Below are 16919 nucleotides of genomic sequence, written 5' to 3'. Positions count from 1 at the left end.
GGAAATCGATGTGTGTTTTAAAGCAAACATTGATCATAACGTACATCAGCATGAGTGAACAATTGTTTATTAACACATGCATAACAAAGACAATAAATAAGAAAAGTATTTGCCGATTAAATACTTGGAGTTCAACAGAATTGAAATCAAACTTCTATTTGTCTTTTAATCTCTTTATTACAAAATTCTACATTGACTATCCTATATAAATTAAATTACAGTTAAACAAAACAAAACAGAATAACAAAGATCTTTGAAGATTGAATACATTCAATTCAGATACAAATGCAAAAAAAACATTTTAGAGTTATATTTTGTCTTCATAATGAAGAGTGTTTTTCAGTAACTGTTACCACAATAACAAAAACGGAGCGTTTGATTTAATATTCATGACATTCTTCTTTAGTTGATTTCAGATTAAAGAGAGATGTGACATCATGGTGACAGAGCATCACTACAATCTGTGTTTTTAGAGGAAGATCTGAGTCGTCATGTTTCTGATGTGTAACGTGTGTTAATGTGATCATTTTGTCCATGGAGCTTTCTGTTGCTAATCGCAGCAGCTAAATAGGAGATTATTGTAGTACAAAAAAGGAGCAGAAAGGTAAGGTAAAAAAACTAGTATGACAGCAGGCTAATTATTATCTTCCAGAGACTATTAACTGAGTTGATTTGATCTCTCCCTTGTTGGTGGTGAGGGTGAACGTTAGTTTGTCTCCGGGGGTCCAGGACTTCAGGTCCCTCCACATCAGATCAATGGGATGATGATCCTTACCATAACCTGGGACCACAATCTGCAAACATGCAAAGATCAAAGACTTAAAAGCAGAGTTATCCAACAATGCAATCATTATTTTTAATAATCACCATTATTGTTGTTATACATATCTTTTATTTCAACTGAAACTCAAAAGAGGTGAAAGAAAGAAGAAAATGATAAAAATGCAACAACATAAAGTGAGGAATAAAATGGGACTCACATTGACGATTTGTTCAGACTTGAGCTTGAATTTTTTCGGAAATGTGTATGTGATGGGTTGTGTGTCGTTGATCTGCATTTCTAAATTCCATTCTCCCAGTTCTTGGTCCTGCAGGACGAAAATCATGCACGAGAGTTAGGATGACAGAGAGAGAAATGAATGTTACTGTTAAAATAGTGTGTTAATACATTGTTGCAAGTCATTTCATTATTTACATGAAAACAAGACAACATTGATGTTGCGATAAACAGCAGGTTTATACAGTGTTGTTCCAGTTCCACACACACAAACATTACCTCTCTGGACGTGTTTCTGAGATGGATAAATTTCCCATTTCGCCCAACCTCATGAACAATGACAGGTCCTGTTGCTGAGCTCTGATTGGCCGAGCCGGTCTTGTCCTTCTCAGACTTAAAATCTTCATGCTCCCTCACTTCAACTTTACTTTCATGTACCTGTGAGAGAGACAATACACATACATATCAGTCATTCAACACTAATTAACTAGCTAACAGACAGATCTGTGTCTACTGTGTCAGCAGTAGATTACTGCAGGAAGTGATAGTCTGACAGAAAACTGTTCAACTGCTGACTGAGATACATGTTGTCTTTCTACTGGTGAGTTTTGTGTTAAAAAAATATAATTAAATATCATCTCCTACATAGGAGTTACACAGTTTTGCCCAACCCATTCTCACTCCCAACTCAAAACTGTAAATACTGACGCTTCAGAAACACCTTTGTCATCCTCTGAAAAGAAGTTGTTAAAAAAACCTCTGTCAGCATCACAAAAAACGGCCTCAGCATCAGAAAAACCTCTGTCAGCCTCAGACAAAACCCTTTTCAGAAGTTGTCAGAAAAAACGTTGCCCAGATGAGGGAGCTGTTGACTAGCTTTCTGAATTAGCTAAAGCAGCTAGCAGCTTTTACACGGCAGTTTGGGAATTTCTTTTTTTTTTTTAATAACGCTTTATTGAAAGGAGTGGATAGACATCAGGAAACAACAACTTCTGTACATCTTAAGAGTCTGTGTTCATAAACGAGCCAGGGGGTTACTTAAGGAAAGAAATCAAAACAAAAAACTTCATATAAATATTTTGTAAAACTTACTGAGTTCATATGATCCAACAACTTTTTTGTTTGTACATTCAGATATGGAAAACATGTATTGTTTAATATTGGAAACCAGCTCCAAAAAGTTTGGCTTCTTTTTCAAAACCTTTGACTTATGTAAATAAAATTTGGTTGAAATAATTATTAAATGTATCGCATAATACTCTGAATACAACTTTCTATCATATTGAGTGAATTAAAACAATACATTCTCCCAAAATAATGTGAATTGAGGGTAAATATGAACAGCAATAAAATGTGACAATCTGCTTCAAAGTTTCTTGGTATATTGGCAAGACCAAAATAAATGTACCAGTGTTTGGTTCAGTACAGTTTATATTTATGTCTTTTTTCATTTTCTGCAGGTAATGGTTAGTTGGGTAAAATCTGTGGAGCATTTTGAAGGAGATCTCTTTAACTTTGTTGGTTAAGAAAAACGTGTGTGCCAATTACCAAACCTTTTCCCAACAAATCTCTTCAACATATGAAGACCAGTACGATAAAGCAGCAGTTGTACTCTTAACGTCTTTTTGAAAGAAGAGTTGACGAGTTGCCTTATTCTTCATTTATTTTGGTCTTGCCAATATACCAAGAAACGTTGGAGCAGATTATCACATTTCATTGCTGTACAAATTTACCCTCAATTCACATTATTTTGGGAGAATGTATTGTTTGGATTCACTCAATATGATTTATGTTTTAGTCAGAGTATTATGCGATACATTTAATAATTATTTCAACCTAGTGTTAATTTTGTCACCTATTTTTAATTTAGTCTTAGTCTTGTGGCAAACATTTTTGTTAGTCAAGTTTTAGTCGACTAAAAGTCTCGTCATTTTAGTCTAGTTTTAGTCAAAAGAGAACTCAAGGTATCTTAGTCAAGTTTTAGTCGACTAAAAGTCTTGCCATTTTAGTCAGGTTTTAGTCAAAACATTTTAGTCTTTTTTTAAATACATTATTTCTGATAACCATTTCAGTCAAATAGTTATAAAAAATAAATAAATGCTATAAAGTTATATAAATATTGAGCCTCTTCCTTGTTTCACCACTAAACGACAAAAACAACCACTCATGGGGAAAGGATATTTTACAATAAAATAAATGCAGCACGAAACTGGCGAGGCGTATTTCAAGTGAACGCAACATGTGTTGTTTTTCAGACAACGGCAGCTGCACACTGTCGTACGTCTCGTGTTGGAAATAGAGACAAACATTTACACCGTTTAGCTGTCAGCATTTTAACTGTGTTAAATCCAACTGCTAGCTAACGGTACTAATTTACTGCTGCCAAGTGTAGTGTTAACTAGCTAACGGTACTAACGTTACCTGCTGCCAAGTGTAGTGTTAACTAGCTAACGGTAGGCTAACGTTACCTGCTGCCAAGTGTAGTGTTAACTAGCTAACGGTAGGCTAACATTACCTGCTGCCAAGTGTAGTGTTAACTAGCTAACGGTAGGCTAATGTTACCTGCTGCCAAGTGTAGTGTTAACTAGCGCCCCGTGCAGCGATGTTTCGGTTGACTATAACGTCCGTTTAGGAGCATCAGAGAGAAGCGCAGGCTATTCGGTCCGGTAGATAACGGTCGTTAGGGCACCTGTCGGTGCCGTAGCATCGGGTCTCAGTAACAGCTGAATAGTCTATCTCATGATGAAAAAGTAGAGACGATTGTAGACGAAAATGAAGAGAGATTTTATCTTAATATTTATTTTTTGCAAAACATTTTAGTCTCATCTTTTTTCGTCAACAATAATGCATGTTAATTTAGTCTTAGTCAGCGTTTTTGGACATTGGCGCAGTCTCGTCATCGTCTCGTCTTAGTCATGGAAAAAAAGGTTGTTGACGAACATATTTAGTCTCGTCTCTTCTGACGAAATTAACACTATTTCAACCAAATTTTATTTACATAAGTCAAAGTTTTTGAAAAAGAAGCCAAACTTTTTGGAGCTGGTTTCCAATATTAAACAATACATGTTTTCCATATCTGAATGTACAAACAAAAAAGTTGTTGGATCATATGACCTCAGTAAGCTTTACAAAATATTGATATGAAGTTTTTTGTTTTGATTTCTTTCCTTTAGTAACCCCCTGGCTCATTTATGAACACAGACTCTTAATATGTACAAAAGTTGTTGTTTCCTGATGTATATCCACTCCTTTCAATAAAGCTTGATTAAAAAAAATAAAAAAATTCACGAACTGCCGTGTAAAAGCTGCTAGCTACTTTAGCTAATTCAGAAAGCTAGTCAACAGCTCCCTCATCTCGGCAAAGTTTTCTCTGACAACTTTCTTTCTGAAAAGGTTTTGTCTGAGGCTGACAGAGGTTTTTTTGGACGCTGAGGCCGTTTTGTTTGAGTCTGACACCTGAGTCTGAGATCTGAGGATGTCCTAAAATGAACAGTGTACAGTTGCTCTCAATTAACCCTTTAGCGTCTGTTTTGGACAAACAAAGCAGGCAGAGCAGCAGCTTGACCGCAGTGCTGTAAATTTAAGGAGTATGAAGAGAGACAGTGGTAGTAAGTAGTATGAAAGAATGAAACTAGGCTGGTTGGAGTGGTGGATGGGTGAAACAACATAAGACTTTCACCTAAGAGGCCAGGGTTCTTATCCCGTTCTTGTCCTGCGTGTCAGTAAAACTACATTTTTGTAACCCCACCCACGCCCCGTTCTTGTGCCACATGTCAGTTAAACTTACGTCATGACCCAGAGCATCGTAAAAAGATGCCAGAGGGCTAGGCGCTAAAGGAGACTTTTTGCAAACAAAAAGCCAGATTCACCTGACCAATCTCTGCTTTTTGACGCATTGGGAGAGAGAATGCAAATCTTTTATCCACCTTGCATTCCAGGGCTTCCATACACAGAACAGTGGTCACACTATGGAGAGCTGTGGCACTTTATGGTCTGTTCAATTTCAGAAACACTTATTTGTTTTCTCAGATTTTTAGATAAATATCAATTATTTTTAAGGAAGATTAATTAACACAAAGTAAGATAAAAACAGATACAATAATAAACAATACTTAAGTTAAAAAATTAACCTTGTTCTCCTCCTGTAGTTTCTTCAAATTTTCCTCAGCTTTCCCCCTTTTAGTCTTCTCCTCCTGGAGCTGCTGCTGACACTGGTAGGGAAAAAGAGATGTCTTTTATTCAGGAATTTATTAGTACTGTTTAGTGTGTATAATATGCTGGTCTGGTCTGCTGTACATCAATAAAATCTGAAGTATTATATGTTATCTCACAGGACAATAATAGATTTACTCTTTCACTGTTTCAGTTATTTGTGTCTCAGATTTGTTCTCATGGTTAGTTTGAACGGAAACAAATCAATGTCATATAGAGAAGATAAAAATTGATTTGGGTGAAAAGATGAACCTCCATGTTTTTGGCCATCAGCTCCGCCAGAGCTTTCTCAGTTTCCTCTTTCTTCTTCTGCTCATCCCAGAGCTGCTTGTCCAACCGGGAAGGAGGAGAAAAGAAGAGAGATGTTTTATTTTATTAAAGTGCAACTATTATATAGCATTTTCAGGATAAAACTTGCATTTTGTGTTTGTACTAGAACATGTTTACATGCTTTAATGTTAAAAAAAACACTTCACCCTCTGTATGCGATGCTCGGTAGCAGCGCCTGTCTCTTTAATTCTTCCTTACAAAAAATGCCCAGTCTGCTCTGATTGGTCAGTGTGTTTCCTGGAATCTCCGGAGCGCTCTAACCGCGCTCTAACAACGTTAAACATTTAACAACAGATGACAGCCCAGATGACATTGTTTACTACCGTAAGCCATGTAGCTACTAGTTAGCAGTGGACACTTACAGAATTTAGCAGCCCTTTCTACTGTCAAAAATCACAGAAACAGGCTTTTAAACCAAATACTACATTACCGGAAATGTGTGTGTGTGGGGGGGATTTAACCACACTAGCAGCCAGGATGACACATTTTACTTATGTTAGCATGTAGCTACAATGTTAACACAACCGCAGTAGATAAAAAAAAAAAAAAAACACTCCAGTTAGCTCAGTGCTCTGGTTTTAACCACTGACTGAACTGATAGTTGTGGATGACATATTATTATAGTAACTGTTAGATTGTAAGGATCATAAATCTCATGGTTTGTTATGAAACATGTATTAAAATGTATTTGTTTGTTTGTAATGTTTGCCTCTGCACCACATTGTGTTTAACTGTGCCTTGTGTGTGTGTGTGTGTGTGTGTGTGTGTGTGTACTTCTCTCTTAAGCGTGCTGATCTCTTCATTCCTGCTCTTGAGATCTTGCTTTGCCTGTTTCAGCTCGTCATTAGTGTTCTTCCACTTTGTGTTAACACCTTGTTCTCTGTCCTTCAGCCAACAGACAGACAGCATCAATAAATAATAGAACAACAACAGTCAAATCCAACAGCTTCAATTTAATTTAACAATCTTAATATACAGTATGTTTTTACTCTGTGTGGTTTATGTTCAACATTTAAATACGCTCAAGATAAAATGAAGCAGAAATTGAAACAAATTTAAACAAAAAAAATTCACAAATAAATGGAAATAATATCCATTATAGATTAACCTTTTTTATCTCCAGCTCCTTTTGCAGCTGCTCCTGCTGGTTCTCACTCCTTTGCTTCTCCTCTTCATCCAGCATCTGGGTCAGGATCTGGACAGCTTCCTCCCTCTTCTGCTGCTCTTCCTCACGTGTCCGCTTTTTAAAAATCTTCAACCCAAACTGAGACGGGGAAGAGAGATATGAAGAGCAGCACAATAACATCCATGTTATATTCTACAGGATCATATTCTAAATCTAATGACATGCTGAGGTCAGAAACTCATCTAAGAGAAAATCATAGTTCTCTTGTTTGACCACTAAGAATAACACAGTCGGGGCGTCCTCTAGCTCACCCAGTAAGAGCGTTCGCCCCATGTCGGCTGAGTCCTGCAGCAGCGCGAGTTCAAATCTGACCTGCTGCCCTTTGCACCCACCCCCCGCCTCCCTCTTCCCCTTTCATGTCTATCTACTGTCTCTACACAATAAAGGAAAAAGCCCCCAAAAAATAATCTTAAAAGAAAAAGAGTAGTACAGTCCATTTATTCTCATTCACAATACCAGGATTACTTACCAGAGACAGGCCAGCTTTTTCCTCCAACTGGTACGAAGGAGAAAGAGGTAAAGAGAGACATGTTCTTTTATTAAAGCATGTCAGTAAATATACAACACAAAGACATCCAACTAAAGGTTAAACCCTCTCTAGTCAGGTCATTATACATTTCTCTAAACAGTAATGTCTTGAGAAACTTCTGTCTTGAGAAACATGGATGAGTAGGATGTTCAAAGTAAAGTAAATATAGAGAGATTAATTTTAATAGGCTAACCTCATTGATTTTGGCCTGCATGTCATCCTTCATCTTTTGAATGTCTGCCATCAGATCCTCATGTTTCTGCTTTTCATCGTTGAGCTGCTGCTGGACTTCAGCTAGTTTACTTTCAAACTTGGAGGAGAGAGAAGATAAAGGGGAATACAATGACACGTTTGTTTATCAAAGTTATTCTACAAATAAAGGAAGCAGTTACAAGCTGCTGTAAATTGATTAACAGGAATATAAAAATTTATTTAAAAAATTTATTTTAAAGTGTTTTTGTGTTTGGTTTTGATGTGTAAATTTACATAAATCAATTTGATCTGATTCTGGACTTGGTCAAATCCCTGTGGATCTGGTCTTGGAATAATTTTTGAAAGTGACCTGCACACACTACTGTAAATTTGAATGTGTCTGTCTACAGGATGTATGGCATAAAGAGTGTGACTTTAAACTGAAATCAGTGTATTTTATTAGTAAAGTGAAGATGAACCTCCTTCTTATTGGTCTCCAGCTCCTCTTTCAGAGTCTGAACTTCTCTCTCAGCTTTCTCAAGACAGAGATGGACAGAGATGTACATGATTTTATGAGGGCAACTTATGTCTGATTTTCGCATCATTTGAACTTCAGTGGATTTGAGAAATGTAAGCTTTTAATGTAACATTAACAACAAATAATTTGGAAGGTGACTTTTGAGTTTCAGTTCAATAAATACTTTATATGTCTGCAGTGGTTGGTACTAGATTCAGCAAATTAAACCTCCCACATTTGTATCCCCTTCCATTATAAGACTTAGGAACAACATGGTTTGTCACTGTCAAAAATATAATGTATTTTTGGTTAATCTCTCTCTCTCTTCTCGTATGACTTTTCTAGGTTTGATCTTGTTTACTGTGGATGACATAAAGAATGTTACTTTAAACTGAATTCAATGTATTAATGTAAAGACAAACCTCCTTCTTCTTGGTCTCCAGCTCCTTTTTCAGAGTCTGAACTGCTCTCTCAGCTTCCTCCCTCCTCTGCTGCTCCTGGAGAGGGATGAAGAGTGTGACATGTGGGTCATCATTTTATTAGGGCAGGTTAGTAAAGATACCACACAATGGCACATGTAAAAATTAATAATAACTCAAGTCTTGTTTTTGCAGCATTTGAACGTAACTGCAATTGAGTAGATTCACACTTTAATTTAATATAAGTAACTATGAGAAGTATTTGGAAGGTGAACTTTCTGTTTCAGTTTGATAAATACTCTATACGTCTGCAGTGGTTCATAATGGTTTCAGCAAATCAAACCTCTCACAGTTTTAACCCCCTCTATTTCAAGACTTATGGACGACAAAAGTTAGTCACTGTCAAAATAAAAATTTGAGAATTTCAAATTCTTCTGTTGACCACATCTTTCTTATCAGATGTTGTCCCTGTATTTAAGGCTAATCTCTCTCTTCTGTTATTCTAATCTCCTCTGATATTTGCTCTCATCCTCATTTGACAGTCTGTCTGAACTGGGCCTCTTCTGTCTCATTTCTCTTGAACCTCTGAACGTCCCAACATTGGTTAAAGTAAGCTAGTTAAATTTAGCTGTTTTAGCTGCTTTTGTACACTTCTTACTTCCTTTGGAAACAGAGATCCTGTTTCTTGATGCAAACATTTTCTATTCTTCTAGCTCAGATCAAACTTTAGTTTACCTAGTTTAGTTTTTTTCTCTTCCTGAAAGTCCTTCCTGTTTCTTTACTTACAAGTTTGATCTTCTTTCTCTTTTTTCCTGTCAAAGACTTGGTTTCTTCTGCAGTGACAGACGGATCATTAGTTCGGTTTTCTTCTTTATCAGGTTCATCCCTGTGGCTCATTTTCGTGTCTGTGTAAAAAAAGGCAGTAGTGTTAAAATACATTTATTTTATTTTTTGGAAATCACAGCATATGAGATTTTTGAGTCTAAAATGAGGAATAAAACACCCAAATTTGACTGATTGTCAGAAAAAAGTAGACAAATCACCTCATGTTTAGTAACTACATTACCTTTAAAACACTGACATTTCAGTCAAATAATATTAGACAAGATCATTATTTCCCCTCGTTTGTGACTTACTGATTTTGTTTTGTCTCCATTTCCACACAGAAAAGAGAAGTAACAGAATGAACAGGATGATGCAAACAGCCAAACTAACAGCCAAACCAGTGTTGATGGGAACAGAAGAACTAGACTGGACCTCAAAGAAATCATCTGAAATCATAAAAAACACAATAACCATCACATCCTCATACCTAAACAACATTAAAGGTCAATTTCCAAAGACTCGCAAAACGGCATGTACGACCGTTCTATTTACTGCCGCATAGTGGCAGTTTGATCATGTAACTGCAGTCATGTGACTGTTCTATTTTAACATAACGGCCACAGTTTTAAACACATTATTAATTAAATTAAACTAGTTTAGGCAGCAAATTCAGTTAGAGTTTGATAAACATCAGTGATTGGAGTAAAATACACCACGTAAAACTACTACAATGAGTCCGTATTGTGACGTGTAGCATCACAGACTTAGGTCCCTAAAACTCGGTTAATTTTAAAAGACGGTTGACTTTTAGTTTTACATAGGACACGAACTCCTGATTAAAGGTCCTGTGTTTGTTGACCCATCTCTATGCAGAATTTGGCCCTCTTATACTTTGTCACCTCACTCTTGTTTGCTCTAATGATAGCCATGAGAGTTGGCCACATAACAAGAAATGTAATTCTCGGTCGTTATTAGCTGCTGGAAAAACATGATATTTATTTTAAACTGGACCATAGCTAATCATGTTTACCTGGAACATGGATTTCTGTCTCTCTGGTCTGGTTAGTGTTCTTCTGCTGGACTCTACAGGTGAAGCTGTTGCTGTGTCTCTTCTCCACAGTCACTCTGCTGCTGACAGTATAGAGATCATCAGGACCTCTGACTGTCTCTGAAGGTCCAGCAGGGAGGAGGTTTCCCTCACCGTCCAGCCACAACACCTCAGGCTCTGGATACCAGTCTTTAGACTCACATTGTAGCACTACTCCTCCTTTGTCTCTGTCAATCCCTGCTAAACTGATGGTTGGTGAGGAGACAGCACCTGATAATCAACAATAGGAAAAACAAATGGCAGTGCTGTACGACTATCTAATGACACAAGTGTTGAATTCTAAACTTTCCATGGCCCGAATTTATTCCTATAATGCCTCCTAAAACCTTTTTTAAAGAGGTAAACTCAATAATTTCTTCATTCATTTGGTCAAATAAAGCATCTAGATTGAAAAGGAAACTTTTGTATCACTCAAGAGCAGAAGGGGGTCTAAATCTCCCTAACTTAGAGTTGTATCACGTAGCAGGCCAGTCATTTTATATTGATCGTATAATAAAACAAACGAAGATAGAAAATAATCAATTACAGTGCAACAGTTTACTGTTGGCACTTTTTTCTAAGGGCAACATCAAATCAACAAGTGTTGTTATCAATAGTAAATTAAAGGCCTGGAATAAAAAAAATTCTTCATCAAGAAATAGGGCTTCCCAGGCATATATCTATTTGGAGCAATCCCTCAATAAATATACAGAGCACGCAGCTTTACTGGGAAACATGGATAAAAGGTGGAATAAAGCAGTTGTCAGATGTCATAAACCATGACATTGTTGCACCATTTGGTGATTTGAAAAGTAAATATAATCTAAAAGATACAGAATTATTTAGGTATATGCAACTGAAAAACTGGATTGTCTGTAATTTTGACTTGGAAAAGAATATCAGCCCTGAAATGTCAAATATTTTCAGCCTAATTAACAAAAAAAGGAGACTGATCGGCTCTATGTACAATTTACTGATAAGCATGGAAAATAGTGATATATTATTACAAAGTATATACAATAAATGGACAGAAGACCTAGGAGTGAAAATGGAAAGAAAGTTTGTCACTAACATACAAATTAACTACTAACGAAAATCTGCGTCTAATACAGTTTAAGATAATGACAAGAACATATTCCACTATAGATAAAATAAACAAGTTTGATAATACATCATCAGATATATGTCTAAAATGTAATCTACTTGGTGACTACCTTATGCATGCCTTTTGGTACTGCAAAGGAATAAAGAACACTTGGGAGGGTATAGAGACTTGGTTATCTAAGTATACTAATAGAGAAATGATATTCTCTCCAAAAATATGTATTTTTCAAGATATAGAGGGAATAAGATATCCAACTAGTTGGCAGATCTTTAAAAAATGAATCTTGCAAAACTGGAAAAATAAGGAAGCACCATCAATAGAGAATTGGAAGGCCCTAATTAAGTATTATCTGTGTATTTCAAAGGTCAATGTCAGAGGACAAAAATAAAAATAAACAATTTGTTAGCCAGTGGAGCCAAATTTATGATTCATTAGAACCCCGTTAATTTATTTTACGTGTGTGTGTGTGTGTGGGGGGGTGGTGTATGGGTGATCGGGGTGGGGGTGGGTCGATAAAATCAATAAGGATTGAGGAAAGTATACTATATAAAAAATAGAGATGAAATTTTGACGAAACTGTTTTTGATGAAATTTTGAAATCTGTTTTTATTGACTTATTTTCCTTTTTGTTATTTTTTATTTTGTTGTTTCGCTTTGTTTGAAGTATTTCCTGGAACCAGATTATGGTGACCCACAGAAATGGTGTTAGTCCTACTAAAATCTTTTACTGTCTCACTCCCAGTGTGTCAAAAACCAACGCTTGGTCAGGAGCCTTTGGCGTTAGATACTGATGCAAAAACTCTCCTTTAGCGTCTCAGTCAGACACAGGGGGCTTTCAATTAATTCCAATATTATATATAAATATATATATATATATTACCTGCTACCGTTGTCACAGCGCCATGGTCGAGCACCTTCTCTGCCCGGTGAGTCCCATATAGATGCTAAAGGGGGCCTTTTGCGTTGGTATCTGACACTGAGAGCCACTGACCAATCGTCAGTATTTAAAAACTTCAGAATGAGAATGTGTTGTTACTGGAAGTGTGAAAATTGAGTGAAACATGCACTTACCAACATCTAGTTGAACAAAAGACTGCCTGTCCAGTGCTGGAATAAAACATCTGTATGTTCCCCGATCAGCGAGTTTCAGTTTGGACAGTTTCAGTGAAATGTTTCCGAACATCAGCTCATCGATGAACAGCGATGTTCTTCCTTCGAAGGATTTGTGTTTTTTACTCACAAGTTCTTTCCCAGAACGCCACACATGGACAAATCTGGGGTTCAGGTCAGGCCTCGTCCACTCCACTGTCAAGTCAGTAGCATCTTCCACAGGCTCCAGTTGATATGGTAAGATGATGTCATTACCAAGTGTTGCTACTATTGATGAGCCAATCAGCTGAGATTGACCTGTAAAGGAAAGGAAGTACATCTAACTATAAAGGAATGAATCTGTGTATATCTGTCTTTTTGTCCTCCGCATATCTTGAGAAATATTGGGCAAAAGGCCAACCAGATCACATTATCGTCATGTCCTGAGAGACCTGAACTTCCAATGTCATCTGAAAGTGCTTACATGAACAGGCTCCTCAGGCTCTCTGTCACATGGTGCAACCATTACAGGCAACCCAGACTCACGGCAGTTCGTGAAATCGTCATGTTATTTAATCTATGGATTTGTGTACGCGGACACGTTTTTCTCGTGGTGGCCAGCACAAAAATGTAAACTAATGTATTGCAATGGGAAGCATATTTCGTGATCACAGCACCACTACGGTAGCGAGTAGTATGAAATGCCAAAAATCCACGTAGAAGGTTGGTCTGGATGGTGGATGGGTCAAACAACACAGGCCTTTCACCCCGGCGACCAGGGATTGTGACCCGCGTGTGGCGTTTTGTTTCCTCGTTGTTGTGTTCCTAATCACAACCGTGACGTTATTGTCGCGCGTCCTGTGCGGCTGTCTCCCGGCGTATTAGGTGTCCTTTCCCCTTTGTTGTTTTCCTAAACCCAATCTCCGCCGTCCCGTTGTTGTTGTCGCGTGTCCCCCGGAGACCGTAGATTGTGTCCTGGGATGTGACATTTGCTTCCCCCGTTCATCTTTTTCTAAACCCAACCTCCGTATAGATGGTTCCCATTTCGTGTTGGCCACCACAAAAAAGTACACGAATCAATAGATTCAAAATAACTTTAACGAACTGCCATGAGACCTTGTTGTTACAGGCCGATGGATTGTCCACTGGAAACACAATTGCAGGGAACTGTAAAATATAATTTAGAAAAACCACCTTTGACCAAACATCCAGATGGATTTGTCTTGTATGTTTATGTGCTTTATTTAGTTCAATATGGCAATTTTAAATGTTTGTTTTCATGACTGTTTAAATGCCCTTCTTAGTAGTAACCCTTTTTAATTGTCTTCAAACCAATACATTATTGTGAATCTTTCTTGTTAGAATCTAAGCCTTTGTTGATAGTAGACGGTAGACATAGATGGGAAGAATAAAAACTCTGGTGGTCATCAAATAGTAGTGACTTATTGGTGACCTAATAGTGACCTATGAAGATTGTAATTGTGTATAAGTTACCTCTACAGAAGTATGTTAGGAGAAGAGTGAAAACACGGAGTGTTCTGAGATGAGGTTTAAGGCACTTTCCGTCTGTGTGGAAAAGCATCATGGAGCTCTGAAAATAGGTAGAAACCAATGATAACAGTGTTAATTTCCAGGGACAAATTACTTTGCAATAATTATTTTTAAGTAAAATGTTTGCCATAAATGAAGTAATAAATAAAAAAAAGTCAATCTGATTTATAAACTGAACATCACAGGATTGAAAACAAAATCTTTATCGCCATTTTCTGCACTCTACAGTAAGTTACACACAGGGCCGGCGATTGCTATAGGCGAACTAGGCGATTGCCTAGGGCGTCAAATGTGTTGGGGTGCTGTGTCGCCCTTAGGTCTACTTCCCATTAATAATAGAATTAGAACGACAAGCGAAATAAAACATGTTTATTTAACATGATCATCCTAGGGCGCCCCCTCAGACACACATTTACTTGTCAACCTGATTATTAGATTGAATTGATGATTATTGTTGATCATTTCATAATTGGGGGAAGTTCCTGGGACGTGACATTTCCAGTCTATGGGTCAGACTCAAACACACGGAGCTCTGAAGCAGACCAGTGCGTCGCTTAGTGTCCACTCTCGCTGTAAAAATAGAGACGAGCAGCGGCACAGACCACGGAGCTGCTGCAGCGCGCCTTCCCTGGTCTGGGCAGCTTCAGGTTTATAATGGACGTTCACTGCTGTGGGCATGCTGCGGCAGATGTGTCACGTTCATGCTCCGTGTATTTCTGCCATAGTTTCGGTTCTCCACCTCCGATGTAGAGCAGCGTACAGCCACTTCCATAAACTTTGTCTCATTCAGAGACGGGAGACCGAGACGGGGCTGTGTGTCTGTCAGAAGGTCTGAGATCTACCGCATCAGCAGAGCAATCACGTAATGCACAGCAGACTATGGTGCAGGTAGATTATTTTCTGAAATATTGTGACTTTATTCTTGTAATAGCCTATTATCACTTTATTTTTCTCAAAATATCACAACTCCTCCATAATTCAAAAGAGCACATGGAAGCTGGAAACTAAAATGAACATATATTGCTACTATATCGCTGACACTCTATAGCGCTGTGGAGATCTGGCAATGCAAGACCGGTGGGGGGGGGGGGGCAAAACTCAATCTCAACTAGGGCAACCAAAGGGCTAGAGCTGGCCCTGGTTACACATCATCTGTTTACAAATCTTCTGATGCTGACCAGTTCTATGCATTACTATTTATATTCTTTCTTAAGTTTCATCCTCACACATACTACATCTGTTAGAACACCTTTGCTTTTCCATCATTCTATAAATATTTCCACTGATATTTTACTTTCACTCCTGTCCATCGTTCTGTAAAAATCCCATTATATTTTCACTTTAGTAGCTCAAGACTTCAAAGCATTCCATAGTGAATGTGTGTTTTGAAACTTGAAGATCATATGACATTTTAGTGATGTTATAACTCTTTCCAGTACATTAATCACAATAAATACCCTCTGTCTCAGTTAGATGTTAAAAACAACAGGTGTCCAGTTAATATGCTCACATTTTAAATAAAATTTAAGGCGTTTTTGCATCTGCATGCATTTCCCTCTGACACAAAGATATGAAATAGACTTTGTATCTGCTATTTTCTGTTCTAATCTTAAGTTGTGGTTGAGAAAGACAACAAATCCGAATGCAGACCCACTTGTTTTAATGTATTTTATATTAAATGTTAGACAAAGACCACATACCTGTTGAATGTCCCGTGTCTCACTCACATGATCTGACTACGTGGCCAAAGTCTTTAAATGATTGACAGGCTCCAGACCTTTACTAAGACTGTTTTAACTGCTCCATGCTTTGTTTACTTTGCAAATAAAGTAAGAGCTTCATTCATGTTGCACCATATAGTGCTTTCAGTGTGCTTATATTTATTGCTGTTGCAATGATTCATCACAACAAACTCACCATTAAAAAACAATTAGTATGCAGACCGTCTTGTTAGTGGTACACAAATGTAGACCTAAGTTTAAGTTGAGTTAAAATGTACATAAATCATTTTTATTTTTTCACTCTGAGTGTCTTTGTTTATGAACATGGTTATACAATCACATCTATTGCAATAAAATCTATAAAAATGTTACCTTGTGTCTGGTTTAATGTATAGTCATTTGTTTGGTAGATGCTTTTGCAATAGTTTTCTCTGTTTCTCTTTTTTTCCGATGTTAAACTCTGATCTCAGGCTATGGTAACTGTGAGTTGCCCATTATTTATGACATTTAGTAGTTAGACCAATGGGCATTGCAACTAAAGCATCACACTGGTTGGTATGCATGGGTGCGCTGCTTGTGATGCTGCACCGGTTACTCATGGTTACCCCCGGCCAACAGGAAACCAGCAGCAGGAGCTTTAGTTTGGTGTGGTGGGTTTATCCGTCCTTCCTGAAAAATGCTGAGTTTTTTTGTGATTGTTGCGGGCAAAAATCCTTAATTATGCAGCACGTTTTCTTAAAAAAATGCAATGGAATATGTGGGATATTTATGCAATTTTATGCGCTGAAATTGCAGGAACTTGCAAAAACTGCGGCTTGATGAAAAAGAGAAAAAAAAGTGATTCCCCCAACACCCTGCTTTTTGATGATGTTCACGTCGCATAATTACATCCCTTCATAACGTTCCCATGGCAACAGGGGAAAATGGCTGCTCTCAACTTTTTGCTAAGATATATGTGACTTTTTTGCAACAAAAATGTGGGGATTATGAAATCATGCAAGCCCTGCATATTTATGCGCCGAAAGTGCGGCGTATTTGAAAAAATGCGGCCACCGCATAAATATGCGAACTTTGGCTGATTATGCATTGAATTATGTGATCGCATAATCTCTGAAGGGACTGGTTTATTACATTATTGAGTGTAAGCAGTTGTGAATAT

The 16919-nt window shown here is 37.5% G+C and overlaps 1 protein-coding gene across 1 annotated transcript; it reads right to left on the bottom strand.

Moving 5' to 3' along the window:
* Positions 1-140: 140 nt before the first annotated feature.
* LOC120572191 (lamin-A-like) lies at positions 141-15774 on the bottom strand. The gene is made up of 16 exons (XM_039821374.1): positions 15740-15774; positions 13983-14079; positions 12471-12806; positions 10238-10525; positions 9519-9653; positions 9169-9287; positions 8386-8460; positions 7448-7564; positions 7195-7221; positions 6648-6803; positions 6314-6424; positions 5462-5533; positions 5128-5208; positions 1277-1435; positions 981-1088; positions 141-794 (listed from the first exon to the last, which is right to left on the bottom strand). Exons 2-16 carry the CDS (start codon positions 14071-14073, stop codon positions 642-644), a joined length of 2028 nt encoding a protein of 675 aa, XP_039677308.1. The 5' UTR covers positions 14074-14079; positions 15740-15774; the 3' UTR covers positions 141-641.
* Between the last annotated feature and the right edge of the window lie 1145 nt (positions 15775-16919).

The sequence above is a fragment of the Perca fluviatilis genome, chromosome 14 (genome assembly GCF_010015445.1).
Source record: "Perca fluviatilis chromosome 14, GENO_Pfluv_1.0, whole genome shotgun sequence".
In the NCBI taxonomy this organism is placed as follows: Eukaryota; Metazoa; Chordata; class Actinopteri; order Perciformes; family Percidae; genus Perca; species Perca fluviatilis.
This window is presented reverse-complemented; position numbering and strand designations above follow the sequence as displayed.

Excerpts from the sequence above, each read along its gene's own strand:
- LOC120572191 (XM_039821374.1), bottom strand. The coding sequence starts at position 14,073 with ATGATGCTTTTCCACACAGACGGAAAGTGCCTTAAACCTCATCTCAGA. Across the intron at positions 12,807-13,982 it reads CCTAACATACTTCTGTAGAG|GTCAATCTCAGCTGATTGGC; the intron begins GTAACTTATACA and ends TTTCCTTTACAG. Across the intron at positions 6,804-7,194 it reads AAAAAGCTGGCCTGTCTCTG|TTTGGGTTGAAGATTTTTAA; the intron begins GTAAGTAATCCT and ends TCCCCGTCTCAG.